Source organism: Zootoca vivipara, chromosome 6 (assembly GCF_963506605.1).
Source record: "Zootoca vivipara chromosome 6, rZooViv1.1, whole genome shotgun sequence".
In the NCBI taxonomy this organism is placed as follows: Eukaryota; Metazoa; Chordata; class Lepidosauria; order Squamata; family Lacertidae; genus Zootoca; species Zootoca vivipara.
Window position 1 is genome coordinate 47,131,940 of NC_083281.1, and position 27,754 is coordinate 47,159,693.

At 43.5% G+C, this 27,754-nt stretch overlaps 1 protein-coding gene across 2 annotated transcripts; it reads right to left on the bottom strand.

Annotated features, from left to right (window-relative positions):
- Window positions 1-1,129: 1,129 nt before the first annotated feature.
- CSNK2A2 (casein kinase 2 alpha 2) lies at window positions 1,130-27,754 on the bottom strand. Of its 2 annotated transcripts, XM_035117317.2 has the most exons (12): window positions 27,326-27,541; window positions 18,629-18,740; window positions 13,958-14,059; window positions 13,558-13,608; window positions 12,081-12,140; window positions 10,407-10,490; window positions 8,718-8,828; window positions 7,433-7,534; window positions 5,154-5,254; window positions 4,687-4,835; window positions 4,273-4,367; window positions 1,130-1,554 (listed from the first exon to the last, which is right to left on the bottom strand). In XM_035117317.2, exons 1-11 carry the CDS (start codon window positions 27,427-27,429, stop codon window positions 4,291-4,293), a joined length of 1,053 nt encoding a protein of 350 aa, XP_034973208.1. In that variant the 5' UTR covers window positions 27,430-27,541; the 3' UTR covers window positions 1,130-1,554; window positions 4,273-4,290. The 2 variants fall into 2 exon arrangements, with proteins under 2 accessions (XP_034973208.1, XP_034973209.1); XM_035117318.2 differs by lacking the exon at window positions 18,629-18,740 and having other exon boundaries at window positions 27,326-27,754.

Consider the following 27,754-nt stretch of genomic DNA (forward strand, 5'->3'; position numbering starts at 1 on the left):
GTGTGTGTTTGTGTGCTTGTGGGGAAACATAGAAATGGAAATAGTGAAAGTGTCCAGCATGTGGCACTGGCAGAGGGAGCGTTCTGCTCTTCCCTTTTTGTGCTCAAGGACTGCTTCCCTGCTTTCCAGGTGCCCTATATTCTTCCAACCAACCCACCCATGGAAGGAAAGCAGCCTCTTGCACAGCAGCAGCAGCAGCACCGCTGCATGCAATTTACAGCTCTTTGGGGGTCCTCTCCACTTTAATCTGCACAAACTCCTCAAACAGGTCAGCCATGGATTGCCAGGCATCATGCCTAGCTCAGCCATACGATGTCAAGGGAATCAAAGGAAAGAAGATACATTTTTTAAAAAAAATGAAGAAAAAAAATGTGTGATTGATGCCAAGACACTCATGAGCAAATTGTGAAGCCGTTTCTGATTTTCAGGGATAGTGACTATGAGCAGCAAGACATCCCTCCCTCTTTCTTCTTTCACTTATTTTTTGACCTCCTGCTTTGGAGATCAACCATGAGAGTATCTGAATCATTTTACATATTGATTGGTTTATTGCAGGCGTCAGAAAACTTTTTCAGCAGGGGGCCGTTCCACTGTCCCTCAGACCTTGTGGGGGGCTGGACTATCTATCTATCTATCTATCTATCTATCTATCTATCTATCTATCTATCTATCTATCTATCTATCTATCTATCTATGAAATGATCGAATTCCTATGCCCCACAAATAACCCAGAGATGCATTTTAAATAAAAGCACACATTCTACTCATGTAAAAACATGCTGATTCCCGGACCGTCGGCGGGCCGGATTGAGAAGGTGATTGGGTCAAATCCGGCCCCTGGGCCTTAGTTTGCCTACCCATGCATTAGGGGTTGGGGAAGAGACCAGGGAGGAATTCTAGGAAGAGGGGGCCTTGACTCTAAATGATTATTGCATGGGAGGAACTCATAGGAAACTTCCATTGCTCTTTCTCAACTTTTACTTAATAAAAATTGTGTCTGTCTAGCGGCAGGTCCTGTGGACCTATACAAGGAGACATTTCCCCACCACCCCATGATATTTGTCCTGTTCCAAAACAGAGGCCTCACTGCATGCCTTCTTCCATCTGTACGACTCTCCATACATTTACTTTTAAAACTTTTATTCAATAATATATAATTATCTTAATATAGAACTGTCCATCATGCCACAGGCCCACCCTCCTCCCCCAGCCCACAAAACAGGAGCCAGGTGGTCAGAACACCATACACTGGGCTGGGTTCAGGGAAGTCACCTGAGCCAACAGCGGTTTCGCATACCCTTCACATTTCCCATGCTTTCTTGGTCAGGAAGAGGTCAACAGGAAGTCAAAGACAGAAGTTAAGGTTTGTGTTTTTATATGCTGTTCAATCCCATCAGCTGTTGCCACTGCCAGAGTCCTTGCTCCCGTAACCTGCCACTCGGATGACGACATCTGGAAGCTGCACACCACCATCTCTGTACACAAGCAGATTAAAACGTTTGATTTGGTTCTTGTTCTGCTTATGGAAAATTGGGAGAACAGCACCAGACAGACCTAGGGAAGAGACGGGAAGCAAGCATCAAACGCAAAGCTGGAGCTTGGAGGCACTGTGTAGCCAGAATGGTTAGCACAAGGAACAAAAGCCGAGGCAACTGTTTACATTTATGGCCAAAGGCCTGTTGGGTCAAACACCGCTACATTCCAATGGTAGGCTTCAACACAGTGGAGCCAACCCATCTTGACATGAGCTCCCAATCTGAGAAGCAACTATGCCTCTCCAAGAACTGTGCCAAGGCATTGACATGGTATAGTCATGAGCCTGGATATGAGATGACTTTTATTATTACTTATTAAATTTGTATACCACCCTTCATCTGTAGATCTCTGGGCAGTTCACAGCATGAAAATACAAGATAAACATACAAAACACATAATAAAACAAGAACAAAATAAACCACTAACAACCCCACCCCATGCCCTTGAGGAACAGCAAGCAAAAGAAAGGAAAATGTCAGAGGAAAATAAATGTTCAGATTAGCTATACTGTAGTACCACATTGTGCAAAAAGACTCCATCACAGTCTCCAAGGAGCAGTGGGGTGGATCCTTACCCCATTTGTCAAAGGCAGAGGAAATTTTGTATTCATGTTGGAAGCCTTTGGATCAAAGAACTGAGAAGATGCATCAGGTACTTCAATAAAAATGATTCTTTCAGTAAGTTTTGATGGTACTTTGACAGAACTCAGCTACACATAGCTGCAAGGACCGGCAGTATGCCTCCCCACCCCCAAATTCTACATTCAATCTAACATTTAATTATGCAAGAATGTATTACATCTTGTGTGCATTTTGAACAATGGCTTTTCTTAAAAGTAAAACAAGAGTAAATTGGGGGCCATGAAAACCAAGTAGACAAATTCAAATTAAGATAATAGAAGGCGGAGATGCTGAGCTGCTTTCTTAAATATTTTGCATCGAAGTAAAGAGTGCTCTGTTCTGAATATATTTTTTAAAAAATTAATCCATGCACTTACTTCTTGATATTTAGCCTGAGCTCACTAATCAATGTTCTAAAAAACAACAACAACTAACTGCAGAATTGCAACAAAACTTTATTTTTTCCTGAAAGGACAGCGAGGTGAGAAAATATGTATGGGTGAAATAGAAGTGAGCAATGGTTAGGGGAAGAGTGATTAGAGGTCACAAGGAAGAGTCCATCATCTTAAGATTCTGCTAGGCATAAACGTCGTCTGAAGGTGGTCAACAAAGTGATCAGAAATAAAAGGTCCAAGAGGGACATCAAAACTGGGATGCAAAGCAGAGAGCAAACCCTGCACTCAAAGCCAGCCAGTGAGTTGGGACATGAACACAGGTCTTCCACAGCCAAGGCTCTACTCAAGCTACTGAGTTTTAAGGATAGAGATTAACAAGAGGGCTTTCCTCCTATGCCCCCAAAATTGTACTTCAGCCCCCAAATCAGATCCTTCCTTCCAAGGAATTCCCAGAGACTAGACGGAGGACAACACAAGTTTGTACACAGAGAGATTTATTGGTTCCAGTGAATTGTACAAATGGATCTGACCTGATATCAATGCTAACATGTCGTTATGGGGATGTGGAATGTAAACAGATGCTTCAAATAGAAACAATCTAACCTTCTTACTTAAAATTAAATATTTGACAATGTAACAGAAAGGGGAAAAAATCTGCATTTTGGCATGGTGACAATTTTTTGGGGGTGGATTTAGGTATATGAAGTCACCAGAATCACACAATATAATCCCCCCACAAGGTGGGGTTGAACTATAGGGCTCATGACGAGACCCAATGGAAAAACAAAAGGAGCATCTTACACACCATTCCCCCAAAGCAGAGGATTCTACCCCAACAATTCCAACACTGGGCTGGGCATGTAAAAATGCTTATAGGGATCTGAACCCTTGGCAGATTGTTGCACACCAATTCTGAACAGCCCCTCCATGTCTGGCTTCCAAAATTCCACACTGGCCTCCTTGCCCAAACACTTCCTCTTTGCCTCTTTCACATAGTCAAAGCAGCTGTAATCAACACAATTCTGAATTTTGCACAGTGATGGGAATGACCATGTTGGCTTTTCTAGCGATAATAACATGCCTCGCCAGAGGAAGCTCTCCTTCTGTCTCAAAGAATGACCTTTCCTCCAACTAAGGCAAGCACTTCCCCAGAGGGAATGGAAGGGGGAGGAAGTAGGATTCTCCCCAATGGCTACCTGCTTTGAATGTTCTTTTGACCGACTCAAAACCAAACCCAAGACTTGCTGGTTTAAAAACAGGAAAATGAGGGTCAGGGTGAGACCTGGAGAGAGCAGAGGTGAAACCCACCACTTACAGGCTTTAATTTGCTTATGACTTAAGTAGAATCTGACCCCACAGGAGCTTGCCTCTGTGGGATGCATATGCTACATTCCAGTGTGTGTGGGAGGGGAGAAATTGCCCAACGGAAGAACAGAGAAAATGGTAGGCTGGGAAAGGTAGAGTACGAAACTGCAGAATCAACCCAGAGCCAGTCGTGCAGACCATGGGGGTACAGCCGCTTATCCAAGTAAATCTCGCACAACTGTTTGGATCAGTAACACAGAGAGAAAGTTTGGGTAGCCGTAAGTGCTGGAGAGGACTGGAGGTTAAGCCCTAACCCCCTTCAAGACGAGGCTTGCTGCAGAGCATACAGGGGTTTGGTTCATCCCTTCCCTAGGTGACTGAAGGGTGTGTTTGTATTTGTAAACCTCTGGAATTACCCGTCATTCCCCCAAACTTCATCGTGCTGCTGTGAGGCCACTGGAGAGCACGGGGCTGTCGGAGCTGGGCTGGGCCTGCTCCTTCACAACTGGATCTGCAGGAGAAAAAGGGGAGCAGTTACAGGGGCCCAGCCTGACTTGAAATCCCAGAACTTTTTTCATTTTGAGAGATGCAAACATTTCAGAATGTTGTTACACTGAGTCCTTTTAAAATATTCTCTATTTACCAAAATTGAGGTTACTTTCTTAAATTCCAAGAAAATTCTCCTACTTCTGCAGAGTATTATATATATGCAAGGTTTTCTAGAATTATTCCCACTTGCTCATGTAATCAAACATTTTTCCAGTGACAAACAGCTTTTATATAAACAAGTGTCTAACTGAACAGTTCTCCTGCTCCACCAAAATACTCACAGAAATAGGGGTGCTCCATAGCTTCTTTGGCTGTCAACCTCTGTTGATGGTCATATCGTAGGAGTTTGTCCAGAAGATCCAAGACTTCAGGACTGACCAGGTGTCTGTTTTCACTATGGATAAAGTTCTCCCAACGTTTCCGTGAATGCCTGTAAGCAAAGTAGAGAAGCCTGAAGATTTCCAAATAAAGAGATCCAATGGAGGAACTCAGAAAGAAGCTGCATTGCATTTCATATATTTGACACAGGGGCATTTTGGCTCCTCGGTGGCTTTCACTTCCCATTATCAGCAACCCAATCAAGTAAATGTATCTGCAGGGTGCGTTTAAAATCTGTTTTGTGAGGGTTCCCCCCTTTTTTCTTTTTAAGCAAGCTACCAAAATACAAAAAAACCCAGGGCTTATATGTCATGCTTAGTGTCCCCACCCTGAGCACCACCAGGAGACAAACACGCCACAGTAAACTTACTGTCCCAAGATATCATTGAAGTGGGGGTCCAGTTCTATGTGGTACTTCTTCAGATAACCATATAATTCATCTGTACCCAGAACCTTTGCAATGCGAACCAACTGAAATGAAAGAATGGATATGTTGAACCGGAAAGAGGAGAGCAAACAAAACTAAACCCGCTCTGCAGCTCCACTGGGACAAAGCTAGCTCAAGAGCTGCCAATGCAAGGGTGATGGGCAGGAGCCGGGTAGAGGCAAGGAGCACCTCGTGGCTAAATGAACCAGCTGTGCAAGCAGGCTTGAGACGGTAAATGACTTTGGCATGCAGGAGGAGTGTCTCCATTTTGTATCTTCTCTCTCTGTCTCAGGCATATCACCAAAGTCGTCTTGCTAGTTAAAATAAGCTATTTCCACCCAAAGGGGGAATGTGAACGGTCTGCAGCTCAGCACATGCTTGGAATGGACAAGGCCCCAGCTTCTATCCCTGCCATGAGCACTGAAAAGGATCTCAGGCAACAGGCCAGGCAAAGACTTAAGACTCATAGAATTGTCCTGGAGAGCTAATGCTAGTCAGAGTAGACAAAACTTGGGCTAGACAGACCAAGAAAAGGCAGCTTTCTATGTCCCATGTCAGCTGCCGTCCTTTCAAAGCCACCCACTTGTATGACAATACTTCTGGTAACCTGGTGCCCTCCAGACATTTTGGGCTACAACTCCTTTCAGCCTTGGCTAGCAACAAGACTGCTTTAACAGCTGTGGATGGAAGGGGTGTTTGAGCTATGCGAGGAGGAGGACCAAGTCTATGTCCACTTGAGTCCTGCAACATCAAGGGCACAATGTTGTTTAAGCACAAGAGGAAATTAGATGTAAAAGCTGGAACTTTATAAAACCTTTCAGACAAGTTACTTGAGGGTACTGAAGATTGCAGTGAGATGGTTCTCAAACAAGTTCCAGCTTATTTTGAGCAATTACTGTGGGTTTACATTTTATACGCAAAATCTGTGAAGTTTATTTCCATAAATTTTGCATGTTAAAAGGCCAAACCATGATAACATATAGGCCCTATAAGAATAATTCAGGCAAGAGTCAGATTCCCCAGGTTAAAATACACTCAATGGGCCATGAACACCTTTTACTTGAATGATTTGAATAAAATTATATGAGTTTGTGCCATACATATGTGGCTGGATAGAGGTATTTTATTTTTGACAGCTCAAAGGGTAAATTTGAATTCTTATTTGCTGAATGCTGATCAACGTAGAGTAGTTCTGGTTAAGATGTTTCGTATTTCTAGTTATTGCACTCATGTATTTCCCCATTGTATTTGCGTTTTTCTCCTCTTGAACTCAGCCTTGTTGATGTAAACTATTTTTATATTTTAAAGTTTATTCTGTCATGGTTATTGGCATTCTCAAAATATTAGTGAATTTACAATTGGTAACACACACTGAAACACTAGAGAACAGGGCTGGGTGCAAACTCCAAACCTACAGCACAGGAAGCTAGCAGAGGCCCAATGTCAGCTCAAGGGAACCCCTTGCCCTCTGCTTCAGAATTGTGCCTGTCCCTTGTACTGGAGTGGAAGCAAAACTAGCACAGCTCTGGCTGTGCTAATAAGAATCCTCCACATGGGCGCAGGTTAGCTACAGAATCATATCCCAATGCTAATGACTTTCCTCCTAGTCTTATCATACTTTAGTGCCAGCAAAAAAGGGACCACGATGGAGTTTTACCAAATGAAGAAGAAACAAGCAAGAAAGGTCTCCTCTGACCCTTTCCTATTTGAATAACCACAAGGGTAGTTTACAGCCATGAAGCTTGAAGATGCAACTCTTGGGATTCTTTTAATTGCCCAAACAAGAGTGACCCTAACATAGGGCTTCTGCACACATTTTGTTGCATCCACTCTGGGACAGCTGCCAATAGTCTGGTCCTACATGGCAGTGAAGACTGGCTGCAGGTGTCTCCCTGGCCACCTGTGCAGTGGGAAAAGGTAAACACTGCAACCAGGCATCCACAAGTGAAGAAGCACCCGCCCCCCAGCCACCCTAAAAACTTAGTGCTTTGGCCTCCCAATGGTGCAGCCAGCCTCAAGGTAGAAATGCAAGGTTTAGCAAAAGCTTTCAAAATAAGCACTTCTAATTTGAGAAACCTTAAGAACATCTTACAAACAGGGACATCCTTTTGCCACCAAAGACTAGATATCCTGATCCATGCCATGATAGCTGTAGAAAGAGAGAGGGGCATGTTCAACAACTAGCTTCCTTTTGCAAGTTGTTCTATGCCATAATTTCTCACCTGGTCATAGTTGTCTTGACCATGGAAGAAAGGTTCTTTTCGGAAGATCATGCTGGCCAGCATACAGCCTAAGCTCCACATGTCTAAGCTATAGTCGTACATCTGGGGTGGGGGAAGGAGGAGAAAAGGAGGAAAAAAGCAGAAAAAGAAATGAAAGAGGGGCAGGGTATTCAGGTTTCTGCAGACATGTCTACCTCTAGAAGTGCAACTGCAACCTGGATTTTGAAAACAGATTTACTTAAAAGCTATATATTAGCCTTGAACATTATACAAGAGTATGGTTCCAATATTTGAAAGGGAACTGCTTTAATATTTAGTGCAAGCCAAAATGCTGAGTACCCTTACTTTTATTTCCATACTGCAGAGAACTGGTCCTGTCTAAAGTAGTTAACACCATCTGTTGCCAAGAAATGTTCAGATTCACTTGATCAAAAGTATATTGTCAGCACTCAAGAAAGGCCCAGTCTGGTCATTTCCTATTACTGGTTCTGTTCCAGTGCCACATACCTCCAACTATAATTGTTTAACCTTGTGGTTTTCTCTTTCTTACTTCTATCCTGTAATTAATTCTGTCCTCCTGTTTTGAAGTTCAGGAAGGAAGCCCTATCTGCAGAGCAATCCTCCCTCCATGTGCATGGGCTGCCCATTAATGAGGCTGAAGAGACACAAAGCACTTCTGTTCTAAGTAAGAATCTGCTGAAATGAATCTCTCTGCCCTATAACATTTTCTCCCACTGACTATTAAGCCTGATTGCAATGACTCTTTTTGCTTCCTGCCCACAGAGTCCTACAGCATCAGCCCTGCAGGCACCTTTGGCAGTCATTCATCCCCAATGCCTAGTTGTGAGAAGGGGAGAGCCTCTGCCATGATTCTGTCACCTCCTTTCAAGCACGCTGGCCTCCTGTGTCACTTAGCAATGAACTAGGTGAAAACTAACTGAGAACAAGAAATCATATCAGGAAGTAATGGGTGAAGTCAAAAGCAGGAATTAGGCCTCCAAGCCTGAATCCCATCTTATTGTTTATGCTGAGGCATATTAACAAGAAAGAGGAAGGGACAATGGGTCTTTTTCACATTCCCAGGCTCAAATTCGAAGAGCCCATTGAGTTCTAGCATGGATGCAACCACTGAGAATTCCTCTCCACGTTGCCCTTCATTTCTTACCAGAAGTCACCCTTAACTGGTTTGTTGGAAGACGCTGATCTTTGTTGACCCCTCCTTGGGGAGGTGAGGGTAGTAGCACTGGCAGTCACCAGCACTTCAGACTAGGGAACAAAATCTTACTTGGTAGTCCACGAGGAGCTCTGGCCCTTTGAAGTACCTCGAGGCCACACGGACGTTGTATTCCTGAGCTGGATGGTAGAATTCTGCCAAGCCCCAGTCTATGAGCCGCAACTATGAACATACAAGGCAGTCAGTCAGCCAGGGAGCCTGCTCAACACTTTGGTCAAATGGTGCTTGCACAGCTGCTAGCCAGGATGGTGCTCAGCTCCTATCATCTGATGGACTCTGTAAAATTAGCTCTGCTGTACTGGTCAGATTGTGTATTGCTGGATGACTCATTTACTAATCATAAGTCACCAGACTCCTAAAAGGAAAGTGAACTGACTGCCAGAAAACAGGGACCAGCTGCATGCACCTGTGGGAGAGCACAGCTAAGCCGGAAGGAGGCCCCAGTCAACATTCTTGCAAAGGCAAGAATCTCTTGCAGAGGATACAATTGGTGCTCCCAATCACAAGCCGCGGTTCCTGCCTCATGCTCATGAACCCTGCAAAGGTGCAGGGGCATTGCTGTCAAGATTATCTGATGCACAGAAAGTGCCAAACAAAGGTGTTTTCTCCATCCATTCCCCACACTCAGAGAGCAAAATGAGGAGTGCAAAAGTCAACTCTGTTAGATATTTGTGCAGCAGGAGGGTTGGAGGAATCCAAGGCTGCCTAGTTTTCATGCAGCATCAGAGATGACCATGAGAGTGCAGGAGGAAATAGTCAGGAAGGCCTGGAGAGGAAATGCAGGGGCCCAAAGAAAGCCTGGCTGTTCACTGAGTGTATGTGAAAATCAGGGGTTGGTTATGGAGGCTGAAGAGAAAAAGGGGCTGCTTTGCTATCTTGGAACAATCATTTTTATAGCCTTCTGATGTGGTGCATTACTAACAGCACTCTAGCTGTAGCTGCCATCTTACATACAGAAGGGCTTCTCCCTATTCCCCTTCAGCCACCTAGTCAAACTGAGCTCCCAAAAGGCTTAGGAGATTATCTCAGAAACCACCTACTTTCATATGCATTCACCTGGCCTTTAAGAATCGCATCAGAAACCCTTCTCTGTGTTCCATCCCTACACAGCTCTGTGTAGCTAGGCAGGTGGGTACAAGAGACAGGGTTTCCCCTGTAGTTGCACCTACATTATGTAACAGCCTCCCATTGGAGAAGTGCCATGCTCCTGCTGTCTATTTTTAAATGGCTCATGAATTTTTACATTCCAGCTATCTTTTCACATCGGATGTACTGCTTTTACAAATTTGCTTTTGTTTGTTGCTCTTAAATAAAAACAGCTGTTATACTGTTGCTGTAATTACTTTTTTGTGATTTTGTAAGCAACCTTTTATTATGTAAGCCGCTTTGACTAAGAAAAACAGGAAATGAACAAAAAAAGCTAAACAGAAGCCAAAGCCAGTGATAATATTCCTTTAGAATATATAGTAAAATATATTATTTACACCCACATTTTCAAAAGAGGGGATGGATAAGAATCAAGACACAGGCAAAACTGGGGAGGTAATCAGTAAAGAATTTGGGTAACCCCCAGCAGCAGCTTAAACCATGAATTCTGATAGATCTTTGAAGCATCTGGTGATGGAGGCCTCCCTGCAAGACACCAGACTGGGGAACAGGGCAGAGACCCAACTCAGCATCAAGAACTCAGCCATAGCAAAGCACAAGGGTCCTTCTTCTGATGCCTTTCTGTGCCTTTACCTTTTTCTGTTGGTGGTCTATCATGACGTTATGAGGTTTGACATCTCTATGCATGATTCCCATGCTGTGACAGTAATCCAAGGCCTGCCAGAGACATGTAGATGTTAACACCCAATACAAGGAAAATTAACAACAAAAATGTCTCAAATTGATTGTAATTGACCTGTATGAAAGACTTTACAATTTGAAAATAGAGATACCGAATGTACTGTTACTTATGCAAAATCTAAATTAAAACATTAAAAAAAAGACACACAAGGAAAATTAAACCTTTCCACTGATCAAATTGTAGCAGCTGAATATATCTGTGCTATGTGCCAATTTCTCTCCCCGGCAAGGATGCCACACTGCTGTGTAGAAGTTATCCAAGAGTTTTGTTAGTCCTCCCAAAAGCACAGATCTTGGAAAGAACCAAGCCCATCAAATAGGGGAAGCAACCTTTCCTCCTGGAATCTTAACAACGAGATAGCCAAGTCTGCCAAGGCTTTGAAAAAAGGATATTCATGTTTTTACATGGGGCCATGATGTGGGTCTCTAGTTGAAAACCCCTTTCGAGGTTAAAAGCTGCAGTACTGCCTAGTTGCACAGCAAGAACAAGATGGCCCAGGACTCACTCTTTCTCTCCAGGCTACTGCACTTTTGGTGGCAGCTGCTTTGCCCTCTGCTGCTCATCCCAGTTGGGTTCAAAAATATGTCAAGGCCAGGGCAAAGGTGGTGCCTGTTTCCAGCATGTCACCAGCACCTGTGGCTTTACAAGAAAAATTTGTCTGTCCTTCATGTTGGAAACAAGCAAAGACATTTCCTTCTTCTGAGCTTCTAGTTGATGCATCTGTTATTTTAAACCACATGAGGGCACTGTTTGTCTAGCAATCTAGCCAGCACTTGCTTGTTGCCTTTCTGCCAATTCAACTCTACCATTTTGTTTCTTTCTCTCCCAACTTATTGATACAATATCTTCTATTTTCTCTCTTTAATCTCTTCTGTAAATAAATCCTACAAAGATAAATCTGCTCCTGCATGAATAAAACCTTTGAACTCAAATTATAAGTGGCGAGTTCAATCTAATTCAACCAAGCTACAAGTTGTTCTAACACTTTGAAACAGCAAAATTTATTTAGACACTGCTTAATATTTGAGAGCCATAAAAGAAATGATACGATGGTAGAAGGTAAAGGCGGCAACAGAAACTAACAGAGATGAACTTGGGAGTCATTTTCAGTGCACAGGGACCAAAAAGTCAGAAAGCAAAATCCACTCCTGAGGACCTCTGAAGAATAAGTAAGAGCCAAATGTATGCTCTGTTTTGCAAGGTTGTCTCTTGCTGTGTGACTGACTGATTTCTTAACTTCCTCTGACTTGCCTTTCCTTCTCTACAGAGAAAGAAGGGGGCTTAGGGGTGGGAATGTATTTTCTGCATATCCACAGAGACACATCACACCTTTAAACTATTCCAAGAGGTAATCAGGGCCCAAGAAGTCCCAGGGGGCTTTGGAGGTATTCTGGAGCTGTGACCAAGACATAATGTTGCCCACAAAAAAGTGTTCAAGTCTGGGAGCAGTGCTGTTCTTCCCCTTCCCAAATAATGAAAAAATCCTGCAGGTATTCATTGTACACAACACCACTTGACAAAATTCAAACCAAGGGTGACCTTTCAAATTTCCCATGAATACTCACCTTGAGCAATTCATACATATAAAACCGAATATCAAAGTCTGTCAGGATCTGGTACAGTTGCTGAAATCAATTTGAAAAAAGAAAATTGCAAAAATTAGTGTTGTGCTTTTCCTGTCATTCTCACACCTCCCGCCCCCACCTTGCAGTGCCCCCTTCACTGTGTTCCACACTCTGTAGAACCTCTTTTATACTCAAGGGCAAGTCAATAGACAGAGCTTCAAGATCTCTGAAGCGGAAGACAGACAAACCTCAGAGAAACATTAAAGGATCTTGGCAAGCATTAGAGCAAGGAAAGGGAATCTCTGCCCCCCTGGGCCTACTTCGTCCCACCTCTCCATTTTCCCCAAACCACACCCACTTGTCCCAACAAGCTGATGTCACTGGGTGATGCCAGCTGATGGGCAGGGTTCAGTCTGCAGGCAAATGCCCCACCCCATGGATCAACTCAGCATGCTACCAGCTTCTTTGCGGAGAAAGTATGAAGAAGGGCAAAAGAGCCTTGCCTCGCCCACCTTCAATCAAGTCCAACCGAGCAACAGCCTCTCCCAGGCCATGGCTGGGAAGGGAGAAGAGGTGGTGGTGGGGGTTTGGTGGTGAGGTTAAATTTTATTTTTTGTGTAAGTTACGTGGCTTTGTTGCTCAATTTGACACTTTTACATTGTTTTTTTGTGTTATATTTTATGCATAGTGTAACTTGCTGTTATTTTTATTATATTTTAGTGATGATTTATTGTTGATAGTGAATTTCTGTTTAATTGGTGTTTGTGTGTAACTTTTCCTTTGATTCTTTGGTCCTTTTAAACTCCTGCCATGTTTCTACAAGTTTGCTGTCAAATTCTATCATCACATTTTGAGACATAGATATTTAGGCTATCACCCATACATGAGGCAAACCAAATGCTTCCAATTTACTGACTGCTTTCCTTAAAACAAAAAAACCAAGACCAAAAAACATAGCTTTAGAATTGCATAATCTTTGTGATTTAAAATGCCAGTAACCTGGTTCCACTGTGATTCAATTAGAGACTGTCACTTTTGTAGAACCTAGTCTCAAATTTCCCCCTGATGCTCAACAAATCTGGACATTTCCTCCCAACTCTACTCTCATATCCAGCTTTTTTCCACTGTAAAAATCAGGCGCCACTTTCCTCATCAACAAGACTACAGTAAACAGAGTATCATGGCAGGGAGATTAGCATGGAATTACATGCTGCAGGGCAACAGTTGCTATATTGAGACAGTGTATCAGGGAAATGCAGTAAACTTCTATTTCACCACTCCCTTTGAACATGGACCACAAAAACCACACAGAGAGAGGCTGCTTGCTGCTTGCAGTTAGTTTCTTACAAAGTGCCCATAAGACTGCACAATTCATTCTTCCACAAGAATAAATTTTGTGTGTTTCAATAGACTCAACATTTCCTCTCCCAAGGCTTTCTGGAAAATCTATTATGTATAGAAAGGAAGAAAGACTCACCTTGAAATCTGTATTATTGATGTATTCAAACACTAGAGCTGGAGTCTTTGACTGCAAGAGAGAATATGTATGATATAACCACACCTTTTCTGTAACCTGCTTTCTTGATTATTCCAAGATTCTTCTGGATAATGCTCTCTCTGACCCCAAGACACAGAAACAAACCCTCCCTTATCTACCCAAAGAGCTCAAAGGGTCATTTAAAGAGCTTAATGTTAAAAACAGAAACTAAACTATGCAAATGCCTAAACAATAAAAATCCCAACATGAGACCTGTTCCACCTGCAGTAAACACACACTTGAACTGTAAAACCTGTGTGAGGAGCTAAGCTTCCTGTATGACACACTTCTGAAGATAACCCCAATTATTCCAGTGCCCCTGACACATACTAGGACCTACCACTGGATCCTTGACAGTGTCAATCAGTTTAATGATGTTTGTTCCACCTCGCAGATTCTCCAGAATCTTAACTTCTCGTTTTATCTTCTTTTTCTTCACTGGCTTAAATACATAAAGAGAGATTAGAAGTGAGATTTCTTTCAGCGTTAACCTTTTACCTGAAAACACAAATGTACATCCTTGGATGGGAGGCAGGGGTGTGCCTGCAAGCACCTCCCCTCATGCCCTGGTGCATATCACCAAAACTGCTACACCTCCACCCCGAGTATAGAAGGTCTGAAGGGGGCTTTTGTTCATGTCTGCTTAAATGAAAGCAGAACCCTCCATGTGGCTGGGGAGTCTTTGACCGTATGAGCAAAAGTCTTCCCTGCCGAATGTGGGGAAGATGAGGTGGATGGGGCACAGTTTCAGCCCATGCTGAACACACCTCATGGGGAAGTGGTCAGTACAGAAATATCAGCTTCAGATTGGGAAAAGCCCAGAGCTCAAAGTATAGCCCAAAATGGCCCCAAGTGGTAAGGCAGGAGCAAGTGGTGGTGAGCAGCAGTGCATGCTAGGAATACAGTGCTGCAGTAGCAGTTGAGGCTCCTATGAGCTGCCTACCATTTGATTTAGTGGATTTCTCATAGGACAAGAATGGCAGCGCAGTGAGCCAATGAGACACCACTTGGGTGGGTTGCTAGACCAGTTAAAGCACCGAAGTAGGTCATTGCTCCTCTGTCCTCATTGGCCCAGGAACCTCAAAGTGTGCTGTCTTATTACTCACCTTGCTGTCAACTGTCACCCTGGGGAAAAGAATTTAAATTAAAATGGTGGGAAGCTCTTCAGAACCTCAACTGCTAACACAGCTTTATCCTTCCTAATGTGTACTGGCAGACAGCCGCACCACAGGACATAGGGTGGGGTAAACACCCCTCCTCAAAGGTTAAAAAAGTGAGGCAGCAGTTGCAGCAGGGAGGAACACTAAGTGGCCAGTTTAGATTAGAAAGCACCCACCCCCAAAACCTGACCTATCTGGTCAATATTCCCATATCAGTGTGAAATTACTTCCTGCTTATGTCTAGAGAACTTTTTGTGCTGCAGGTAAGAGAAAAGAGGGTTGAATATCAGCTCCTTTGGAGTCTGCTGACAGTCAAAGCTATATATTCTGTACTTATAATATTAATTATGTAAAATCAAAATTCTCAGCAAATAAAAGGTGAATATTATGAACCTGGAAAATTAAGCAAATATATAAGGGATGCGGGTGGCGCTGTGGTCTAAACCAGAGCCTAGGGCTTGCCGATCCGAAGATCATTGGTTCGAATCCCCACAACGGGGTGAGCCCCGTTGCTCGGTCCCTGCTCCTGCCAACCTAGCAGTTCGAAAGCACGTCAAAGTGAAAGTAGATAAATACCACTCCGGCGGGAAGATAAACGGCATTTCCCTACGCTGCTCTGGTTCACCAGAAGTGGCTTAGTCATGCTGCCCACATGACCCAGAAGCTGTACATCGGCTCCCTCGGTCAATAAAGCGAGATGAGTGCCACAACCCCAGTCGTCCGTGACTAGACCTAACGGTCAGGGGTCCCTTTACCTTTACCTTTATTGAAGTGTATACATTTAGTATGATTTCTTATTCTGCAAGTAACTGAAATTCTTGAAGTCACCACTTTTTGATATGCTTACTATTATCAGCCTGGTAAATAAACCAACCAATTTTCTTGCCTGCTGGGGGCTGGCAGAGAAGGGACAGAAAGATCTGCAAACCTTTCCTAGGACTGGAGAAGGGGTCTTCCTCCTCCAGAAGCCTGCTCACTTGCCTGGACTCAATTCCATGCAGCCTATGGCTTACAAGCCCAGTGCTTAAAAGCAACAGTGTGCTACGTACATGTTCTTTTTTAATATCAGTTTTCCTGCCTTGCATCCGACACTGTAGGGAACCACCCGTCTGCTGACAGCAGTGGCTATTCACAGGCATATTGCCTCTGAACATTTAGCAATCATGTCAGATAGAGGAGGTTTCTGCAAGAAAGCTGGGGTCAAGCAGGTGGAAGCAGTTTTGAGCTGGTGGCAGGAGTGGCTTAAAAGGGCTGAGGGAACTTGAAATACCATTCCTGTTTGTAGACATCAGTTACATTGTACACTTATGATCAATGCCTGTAAAGTTAACTAATAAACCTTATCATCATCATGTAATCAAAGCATGCAACTCTTCCCTGAAGGAAGCATACCAGCAAATCCTGGGGATCCAGGAAACCCTATAAGCCTCCTGAGAAGAATGAAAATAGAGGCCAGTTAGGTGCACAACAGTATGCATTTGCTGTGCCCAAGAAGAAAGGCAATGCGGAGGCTCAGGATTAACAAGTATGCCCTGCAAACAGGAATTTAGGGCTCTAGAAGGTGATAGCACCAGGGCTATCATGCTGTGTTTCCCTCTCCTTCAAATTCAAATCCGGAGGTTTCATACAAAAAAGACAAAAACAGGTAAAGACACTCATTGGTATTCTATCACCATCAACCACCAATTTTCAAGTGAAGGGTGGAGGCACAACCTGAAGATAAGCAAGTATATTTGCATCTAGGGTCTCTTTTGAAGCAGTCTTCTGCTGAGACCACCTCTTCAATACTACAGTACTGCCTCGTGTAACAATTAACAGCATCTCAAAACTTTAAAAAGTTAGGAAATGTTAAGATCCTCGAGTTGCCTTTACATTGTATTTTTCTTAATTGCTCAAAATGCTTCATGTCGGTACCCAAAATCCTTGCAATTACCTAAGATCAGAGTAACACTGGACTACTTACAAAACAGAGAGAGGGGCTGAGAGCAAGGTAACATTTGCAACCAGGAACTTCCTTGCTCAGTTCATTCTCCTAATGTACTATTTAGCATAAGCTGTACCTCACTTGTTAAACATATGGCCACTCACCTGATAACTGCAAAGTCTTCCACAATAACTAAAATGAAGCCTTACCCAGCCTTAAAGCTGGACAGTAGTGCCAATCCATTCCAATCTTGCCATTTCTAGGGAAGCCAACATTTCCCTACCATTATCAGGTCAAATCAAGTGGGAGAGAAGCAACAAGCTTTTGATGCAGGACACAGGATCATGCAGAAGAGAAAGGGATGACGTCAAGACTAGATGGTTCCAGATTCACACAGGGCAATCTTAGTTTGGAGGATTCTTTCAGGGCACACTTTGACAGTCCCTCCCACTTTCAGTCTCTAGGGGACATTCTGGGCTCTGGTGAACAGGACAACAAGAAAGAGGTGATGTGCCCACAGGAAGTTTGTCATGGGTTTCACAGGAATTACCTACTTAGCAAGCAGTTCCTTGCACTGCCTGTTTCCATTACTAAAGCAATGCTTTTCAACCAGTAGTACGTCACAGTCCATCAAGTGGTACACATACTGTCAGCTATGCTGGCTGGGGCAAATGGGAATTGTAGTCCAAAAGATATGAAGGACACCAGGTTAGCGAAGGCAGTCTTGAGGTGCAGGAGCAGAAACTTAATATGTGTCCACCCACCACATCTATCCTTTAAACAATTCTCACAAATGCTGCACTAGAACAAACAATATTGGAACGCACAGAGAGAAAAATTGACCACTCAAAGGAGCAATCTGCTAAGACCATGTTGAAAAAAATCACATCTTGGGACTTCTCTCCACTCATCTCTTTAAACTGACACAATTTTCAGCATGGTAGCACTGTGCCAATGCCAACCCAGATTCACCTAATGCAAACCATCGAAGGCACAATAAGCCACCACGGATGAATACTCCTGGAAAGCCTTACACTGAAGCTCACCATTTCAACTGTTGAAAGGACAACTGGGAGAAGTTTAGAGAGTATGCTGGGTCAACAGATGCCAGTTATGACCACAAGTCTATATAAATCAGAGGAAATCTAAATAAAGAAAAGTCTAAGCTGTCCTCTTCATAGGAAAACCCCACCCCATGCCATACACACCCCTAACTAGCTAAGCCTTGATAATGTGGACATGAGTTTTAAACATGTCAGTCATGAGAATTCAGTTGCCCCCCCCCCCAAAAAAAAGGTAATGTCAACCTTGGCAATATATTTACTGGGTCACCTTTGATAAAATGCTTTTACAGCAGAAGGCAAATGATGAGCAATGCTAAACATGAAAATCCCACATCCTTATTTTAAGCAAGGCCAAGCGTGCTTTGGTGTATTGCTACTAACCGCAACATCAAGTGAGTCTTTCCAAAATCCACCTGCCTGATCACCTCCACCACAGTTCCAGCAAGGTCAAATGCTCATCATTGAGACGTTAATCAAAGGATGCTCCAGTAGCCTTTGCATTACAGTGAACAGGTCTTAACAACTGTCATGCCAAGTAAAACTTGTCAGATGTTAATTACTGTGTTCACCGTGTCCAGTGCTATTGCAACACATGGAAATATGCTGTTCCTTTACAAAATGGTCCCAATGGCAATGCTACCTTTTAAAAACAATGAGGAGAGTGATAACCGAATACCACTACCAGACACAAAGTTAAGAATCCAGCACCTCAACATCCATTCCAGATATGAATATGCAATATGATATGAAGGATGCAAGGGGCTTAGATCAAGAACAGCCCATTACAGTGTTAGGGAAGATTTGTTGCCGCAGCATTGCTCCCACCTCAGAAAACCATTCATATTCATCCAACAAAAACTCACCTTAAGAATTTTCACAACCACTCGTTCGTTGTTGGTGATGTTTATAGCCTCAAAGACTTCACTATATTTCCCCCGGCCGAGTTTCCGAACCAGTTGATAATCGTCTTGATTACTGCAGACAGTGAAGAGGAAAACAACTGAAAAGTGACTAGGCTGAAATGCTCTCCTGGCCCCTCTGCTCCGAATACCCTGAAACTGAAGAATGAGGAGCAGGGCACCTATTAACGTGCAGACCTTTCAAACTACGGAATAGGAACTATCCCACTTCTTGCACACGCTTGCTCTCCATGGATTGCTAATGGTTATGAGGATGCTTAAACGTCAGCATTTCAGAATTCCACAGATCCAAGGGAAGGAGGAATCGTGCCTGCAACCTCTAAAAGTCCTCAACACTCATTATTCACCTGCCATCAGCAGAACAAGATATGCCACCCACAGCAAGAGACCTCTTTCTCTGGAATGATAATCCTAATTTTTGTTACAGAATTGATGGAACTGTTCAGAACTAACAACTTCCAAGTCCAGAGTGAGAAAGACAGTTCCCACAATCCTCTATGACAGACAACTTCCCTGAACATCCTAACAATGAGGCTAGTATCAGCAGTGGGGGAAGAAACCCTCACACAGGCAGACATTATACTATTAGTTTTTAGACATCCCAAGAGAGCATACACCCAAGATTTTCCAGCTTGGGCCTTTTAGTGTTGTGTCATCATCTTGCCTGTATACCAGAGAATGCTTAAATGAGTTGACTAGTGTGCTGAGTTATCCTGAGGACACATTAAGCTACGTGTGCCAGATCAGTCGCATATTTACGAACTCCCACATACCCAATATCATGTTGACAATTTTACTCTAATTAGCTAGGAATGAACGCCTCACCCCCTCTTTCCAATTCTAACAAAGTGACCTTGAATGTATATTAGCATTGCCACTTCGCACATAAGCATGCATTAAAAGGGGAAATCCAAAATTCTTAGCATTCTTTCTAGATATTTACCAGATTATGAAGTTAACACACATTACTGAAAGGTTATTGAAAGGCAGCCCAAACCCACCCTGCTGGTTTCTGGATGACACAACCCAGTTGTCATCTAATTCCTTCTCTCCCACTCCAGTTAGCCTGGCATGCCAACCCACTACATAACACTTTTGAAAGTTAATTCATTTCATATTTATCACCTTAATCCAAAGAACCCAAACTTATTACCAAACCAATTAGATCTGTCCTTATACTCATCCACACTTAAAATTATAGCCTTGGGTTGGAAGGGTGGGAGGGAAGGCTTTCCAAGGGCAAACTAAAATCTGTAACGTATTAATTGGTCAGGTCTGCCAATCAAGACTAGAGCACACATTCATCTATTGGCTACCCCTTTGACTGTGGTCAATTATTCCAAGAATGAATGCCACTTATTTCATGATGGTGATATTTGTTAGCAAGGAGTGACCACTAGCCCCATGAAAGTGAGAGGCAAACCTTGCTGCAGGGTGGGAAAAGCTTTTCTCACAGGCCCCATGCTGCAGCTACAGGTTTCTCTGAACAGAAACAAAAGTAGCCATCAGTGGCAAACACTATGGTACTACCTAGCAAGCAGAGTACTGGATGAAGACCAGGAAGACCAAGATTCAAGTCCTAGGTTCATTAGATCATGTTAAAACAGTCACTCAGCCTAATCTACCTCACAGGAACTGATAGAGGGGCAGCAATGTTGAACTTAATCTTAAGTGCTGCCCAGGAGGACCTGGAGGGAGATATACCTAAGTGTTCTTGAACCAACTGGGAACAGTGGCCACAGAGATATCAAATTCAATATAAATTGGCCATTACCAAGGAAGTCCAACATAGTCCATTTGACTTCAGAAGAGGAAACCTCTAATAAAAAAGGAAGTTTAAAGAGAAAGTCAGGAGGGTCAAACTGTAGGGAAAACGCCCACCCTGCAACCACAATAACAGAAGCTAAGCAGTGAAGGTACCACCACAGCCAAGAGGATGTCAGCATGATTAATGAGTTGGGTCAAGAAAGTTTTCTAGGGAAGACTTCTTTCAATAAATGGAAGTCTTGTCCAAACAAAAGGGGGGGAAAGAACTCAACCCTTAGCAGAAGAAATGCCAACAATGTTAAGAGATACGAAGAAAGAATTTGAGGATACAACATAAAACAAACACCCAATAACTACAGAAATATTTAAATATATTACAAACAGAAAACTGGCTAGAGGCATTTGGACCTTTGGATAACAAGGGATGCAAAGGTCTGGTAAAGGAGGAAAAGGAGATGGCAGACAAGCTGTATGGGTTCTTTGCATCTGTCTCTGCAGTGGAATACATGGGGCAAATCCTGTGCCTGGAGAAACTTACTTAAGGAGTTTGAGAAACTGAGACAAATAGTGATGACAAGAGCTCTTGGCTTTGTTGATATGTTTTAGGTAGGTCACCTTGTTCAGCCAAATATGATTTTATTTAGAATAATCACTGAACTTTCTTGGCTTTTTTGTCTCTTCCTGGTGCCCTTTAAACTTTTTTCTTTTTTGCTGTCCCACTAGTATTAGTTGTTGATATATTTAAAGTAGCTTTTTCTGTTCTATTTTTTGTATAGTTCTTTTTCAGGGTGTTTTCTTTTGTCTTAATGTCCTTTTAATATGCACTGTACATGTTATATGAATAAATATTAACAAAAAATGGACAAATCAATCATTCCAGATAACAGCTGCCCAAGGTGGCGCAAAAGCACGGACCTTCCAACAAAAATATTTAACTTGTCTCTAACATCAGCCTTCATACCAGAGGACTGGAAAGTAGCCAATGTAACACCACTTTTTTAAGAAAAAGAAAAAGAAAAGGATCCAGGTGACATCAGGGAAATTATAGGCTGACTTGCTTGGTGTCTGTTCCAGGAAAACTGGAGAAGCATTGCCAAGCATCTAGAAGAATTAAGTACTGTATTGCTAAAGTTGAATCAGCATGGTTTCTGCAAGGTTTGATCCTATCTCATAAACATTTTAGAGTTATTCGAAAGTGTCAACTGCCATATAGATATGAGTGAGCCAGTCAAAACTGTGTTCCTCACCAAGTTATGCGATAAAAGAACAGGTAACTGGTTAAGGGACAGCAAGCCAAGAGAAGGAGTAAAGGGATAGTTCTCGCAATGGAGAGGTAGAAAGTAGAGTCCTCCAAGGATTGGTACTAGGACCTAGGCCAAACTTTTTAACCTGTTTATAAATGACGTGGAGCTAGGGGTGAACTGTGCAGCAGCCATGTTTGCTGAACAGTAGAGATGTGAAGGCCTGGTGGAGGGAACGAGAAAATTCAGAAAAAGCACAGGGTTTTCCAACACCTTTTTCTTTTTCTTTCCCCCCGCTCCCCCAAAAATAAAAAAATAAAAAAGGATTATGAAATATTTTCCTTTACAATGCTGAATAAAATGTTTAAGACAAAATCTTCATATATCTACTCCCTCAAAATGGTTTCGAAAAACTTTGTAACAGGAAGACCTTTACGTAATACCATGTACAGTATCAGATTATTGTAATTTGTATGTACAGGTAACTCACATGTGAGAGATAGTCTATCCATGCATCATTTAAAGCCGGGAGCCACCCAGCTTTGGGAAGGGTGTGTGAGGGCTCTGGCAGCATCTCAGAGTGCTCCCTTCCCAAAGCCCAGTGAGTGTTTGCCCAGCTTTGGGAAGGAGGTGCAAGAGTTCTGGCAGGGTCTTAGAGCCCGCCCTTCTCCTTCTCCAAAGCCTAGTAAGCACATGCCCAGCTTTGGGAAGGGGGCGGGAGGGCTCTGATAGGGTCCCAGAGTCCTCCTGTGTCCTTCCCAAAGCCCAGTTAAGGCGGAAGGGCTCTAGGACACTGTCAGAGCCCTTGTTCCTCTTTTGTAAAGCTTTTGGGAATTTTGTTGCCACCCAATTAATTCTAATGGAAATCTGTTGGATTCATGATTTAAAGTCAGAAATGTAAGTGATGATAGCACTGCTTCTGCATTTGAATGGATTACAAACAAGCAACAAACTTGGGGCTTGATGTTGGAAATGCACCTTCAAATGTTGCAGAATACAGAACATATCCAGGTGTTCAGTCCTCAAATGCAGTCTGTGATTCTGCCAAACTAATCCCTCTTGCAACATGGTGGCAAACCTCTGACCCCTCATGCTTCTTACCTACTTCAGATTCCTTCAACCTCTACAGTGTATGAAAGAAAGTGATCTATGTTTGGAAATACTCACACCAAATCAAGAAATAAACTGATATATCAAAGGGTAGGTCAGCTTGTTTCAATCTGGGCAAAACTTGAGCAGTCCATGAAAAATGTTAACAAATATGTCTATAATGCCTAACAAAAGTTTGGCGAAAGAAAGTAACAAATATGAAGACTCAGAACTTGGTAGTGATAGCTCAGAAATAAAGACTGATTAAATATCATGTATAATTCACATTGACTGGCCAGCTAAACCAGGTGAGGGTAGCCGATGGATCACAAACCCTTGGTGAGTTAAGGACTTCCCTGTCTGTAAAGACAGGCTCCAGTTGATTGAACAAATGAGACCAATGGTAAAGAGAAACCAGCAGACCCCTTGCTTGGAAATTAAACAAAGGGTCTGCTGGTTTCTCTTTAAGGTTTCCAGACTCAAAAGAGAGCAGGGCAATTAAAGGCACAGAAGTCCTGTCCTCTATTGAGTCTGGCAACCCTAATTCCTGCACATGCTGTAGAGGGAAGTAAACGGCAGATGAGGCTTATCAACCTGAGAAGGTAGCTCTTCTAGGAGAAGGAAAACGCTGATCCTAAACCTCTGCTGCCTTGCCTGATATCTTCGGGAGAAAATTTTTTAGTAAACCCTCATACACAAATCAGGAGTGGAGTCCCTAAGACAGCTGGATGGCACCTTCCAAGCTTCCTTCTGGGAACTTCTGCAGTCAAACTGGTGCCAAATGTATTGCTCAGCTTTCCTTTGGACCACTTCAGTGAGGCCAAGGGGCAGGGACATGTGTCTTGTCATCTGGGCAGCCCGGGACCCCCATACACATTGCCCAGGCTTGTGTCCTGGGGAGGTCACTTCAGTGCTGCTAACACTGGGGTTTGACTTCACTCCTGGAGGTGCACTCCATTGTCTCTCTAGACAGAAGGATGGCAACAGTTCACAGACTTTTGGGTCTCTCATTTTCTCTGCTCTTCTTATGAAAATGAGTGCTTTTTGGACAATTTCATACTGTGGAGGACTAGAAGAGACACAATAATTTTCAGAATACCTAATTTCTTTTTTGCTTTACTATAATGTTGGCTGTTTCTTCTGTTTTTATTATTTTTTGCTGGCTCCTCATAAACTGGTAAAGCCAAAGAGATGCCAAAAAATTCCTTACAGTTCAGCACCTTGTAGCTCCATTTGTAACTAAGATTTTAAAAAGTACAGTGGTACCTCTACTTACGAATTTAATGCGTTCCAAACACACATTTGTAAGTTGAAAAAAATTGTAAGTCGAATCCCATAGGAATGCATTGGGAGAAAAAATTCGTAAGTCGAAGCAACCCTATCTAAAAATTCGTAAGTAGAAAAAATCCTATCTAAACCGCATCCAAGATGGCGGACGGAGCTCCATTTGTAAGTAGAAAAATTCGTAAGTAGAGTTATTTGTAAGTAGAGGTACCACTGTAAAGTGAACCTATAATTATTGTCTGAATAAACTGCATTTTAATATACAAAAACATGGTAATTTTATAGTAAGCAAAGTTATATATAATATAGTTTATGTTACTAAAGTAACAAAATGACTTTTGAACTGTAAAGGATGCTTTCAAAATGTATCGCATATTTCACCCCAAATTTTTCCCCATATCCCAACCTTGTTTTTTCTATGGATTCAAAATTCTGGAAAGTTTACATCTTTATCATTATCATTATTATTATTATCATCATTATTATCATTATAATTATAATCATCATGTCTATAAAGTCATACCTAATGTTACATCTGCTGCGGGTTACGTCTTTTCAGGTTACGGACACACCGAACCTGGAAGTCCCGGAACGGGTTACTTCCTGGTTCGGCACCCATGCATGTGCAGAAATGCTAAATCACACTTTGCGCATAAGCGCCGAATTGCGTCATGTGAGTGTGCAGACGTGGCGCTTCAGGATGCCGTCTTTTCATGTTGCAAACGGGCCTCCAGAACGGATCCCATTCGCAACCAGAGGTACCACTGTACTACCCTTCATCTGAGGATCAAAGGATGGTTTACAATATAAAAAACACAAAAATAAATAACATAGTAAAAAACAAAAACCTGATCCCATAACAAATACTAATGGGGTCTGAACTGGTACTGGATGACCAGGAGTGAGATCATGGTATAGCACTGGATACCTCAGTGTGTTCCTAGCCCACAGAAGCTGTGAAAAAAGTGAACTTCATGTGAGAGATAATTATGAATGTGATTTAAAGCAGAACAGCCAATAATATCATAATGTCATTATACAAATCTTTGGTGCCACCATCTTTAGAACATTACAGTTCTGGACACCTCACCCAAAAAAAGGATATTGTAGAACTAGAAAAACTTCAGAAAAAGGAAATCAAGCAAGTATTACTCCCCTATGAGGTGTCTTAGAAAAAAGGCAAAAAGAGGTGTAATAAATCATACATGGTCTAGAGAAAGTGGATAGAGTGAAGGCTTTTTCCCTTCTCTCATCATACTAAAAAAAAGAGGTCATGCAATGAAGCTAAATATTGGTAGACTCAAGATAGCCAAAAGGTGGTACAGTACCGTACTTCTTCATACAACACATAGAACTAATAAATTTGCTCCCAAAGATATAGCAATGGCTGCCAACTTGGATGGCTTTAAAAGGGTATTAGACAAATTCATGGAGGATAAGGCTTTCAATGCATCTGAATACCACTTGCTGGAAATATCAAGTGGGTAAAGTGCTGTTGCGCTAGGGTTTCCACAAGCATCAGATTGACCACTGTGAGAAGAGAATGCTTGACTAGATGGGTCTTTGAGCTCTTCCTATATTCTTACAATTGTTGAGAGGTTCAGGGGCAGGGGAAAACCATGTATGCTGTTCCTGATCTCATTAGGATGAAAAGTGGAATTAATATGTAATAAAATAAATAATTCATTTAAAATTTATTATTGTTTCACAATACAGTAAATGTAATCCAAATTGGTTTTTGTGATTAGTATTAAGTATCAAAGCTGTTAATTATATTATGCTCATAAAACTTTACAAAGTAACTGATTAACCAAATGCCCAACCCTACTGGAAACTTTTGCTTTTTCATTTTTTAAAGGACAGAGGAACCAGCACAACACATGTGCACATGCACACACGCCTAACACCACTACGTAAGAGCACAGCTTTGTGCCTGTTAATCAGGAATAACTAGCAACTCCTAAGACCTACTTCTGAATCATGATTACACTTGTTAGTCATTTTCACCCATAAAAATGCAATGAAGATGGGAAACGATCACCTTACTCCTAGTACAGAATGGTGTTCAGAGTAACTGACTTGGAACTTGTGTGTGGATCTCAAACCTGTGAGCGCCCAGACTAGTCTTTCCCAACTACCAATATGTAGTTTTCTAGACATTTTGGAATAGTCACTTCAAGGCAACCTGCTTACTGAGCTTTCGCATCCTGATTCCTTGCAAAAAGTCTGTGGGGTGGTTATATGATGTCTGTTATTTATTGAGCACTCATTCTGATCTGTTTGTGGGACACTTATATATGATGCCACAGTAAGCAACTGTTATCTTACACTTTCCAGGGCATTTCCCATCACTTCCCCTACGTTACCACAAAATGTGGGGCTTCTGTAGGGAGGGGGGGGAGAAGAGCACATGAGCACTAGCCCACTTTCATTGCACAATCCAAGTTTGCAGTATTAAGAGTGAATCCCAACAGCAACAACCTAGTCCTAGACCCAACCAGCAACTTCTAGAATCGCTACTAGTCATACAGTACTACTAACTAGGGCTGGTGGGAGCTGTAATCCAAAATATCTGGAGGACAGTAGGTTGCAGAAGGCTACTTGAACCCAGGGGCGGGAAACCTGTGGCCCCAATTCCCGTCTGTCATTACTGACTACTGTTCATGCAGGCTGCTGAGATCTGGAGTCCAAGAACAACCTGGACTCTACACTGCAGGATCTCCATTCCTGATTTCCTATTTTATCATTCTTTAATCCCTCTTAATCAACACCGTCTAGATCCCAGCCACTTTCTGATCCCATCTTTCCCAACCCCTTCTTCGGCACGAGGGACAGCACGCAAAGCAAGGCTGTAAATGATGGGCTGTCGGGCGGGTGCGCTAAACCCTGCACATGGGGAGCGACAGAGCGCAATACGCGGAAAGCAGGCCCGGGAAGAAGCAAAGCGGGGCCTTTAAAGGGACGCCAGGCGGCCGAGCCCACTTTCAGCTGCGCTTTCCTCTTCCTCCCAAGGCGCCCTGGGCACACAGACTCGCCTTCGAGACGGGCCCCTCCCGCTCTGCCCACCAGGCGGACGTCGAGGCGCCCCGAAGACCATGTGGGAAAAGGGCGGCCCTTGCGCAGGGCCACAGACTGCCTAGCTGCGCCTCAAGCAGGCAGGAAGCCGGGAGGAAGAGGCCTCGGCGCCGAATAGCTCCATAGCGAGCGAGAGACCCCGAGCCCGCCCGCCCGCCGGTCTCTTTCCCGCCTCCGTCCTTACCCCCAGGTGGGGACGTGCGCCTCGTAGTCCCAGTACTCGCGACTCCTCAAGCTGTTGACTTCGGCGTAGACGCGGGACCGGCTCCCGGCGGCCGGGCCGGGCATGGCGGGGGCGGGCGTCGACCGGCAGCGGGCGGCGGCGGCGGCGAGGAGGGGCCGGGAGACGAGGCAAGGCGGCGGCTGTGGCGGGGCGGAGTAGTAGCGGTAGCCCCAACACCGACGGTGCTGGCGGCGGCCCAGCAGCAGCAGCAGCAGCGGGGCAGTCACGGGGAAAAGCGGCGCCAGGCCGGCCGGTACGCGGGCGGCACTCCCTGGCTTCCTTCGGAGCGCCGCCGCAGCGGACCCGGAAAGGGCGGCGGCGGCGGCGGCGGCCTTGGCCTCCTCGGCGGCGCCGGCGACGCGCCCACCAGCCCGGCTCCGCGCGCGGAGA

Excerpts from the sequence above, each read along its gene's own strand:
- CSNK2A2 (XM_035117317.2), bottom strand. The coding sequence starts at position 27,429 with ATGCCCGGCCCGGCCGCCGGGAGCCGGTCCCGCGTCTACGCCGAAGTC. Across the intron at positions 18,741-27,325 it reads GCGCACGTCCCCACCTGGGG|TAATCAAGACGATTATCAAC; the intron begins GTAAGGACGGAG and ends CACTGTCTGCAG. Across the intron at positions 12,141-13,557 it reads TCAATAATACAGATTTCAAG|CAACTGTACCAGATCCTGAC; the intron begins GTGAGTCTTTCT and ends AATTGATTTCAG.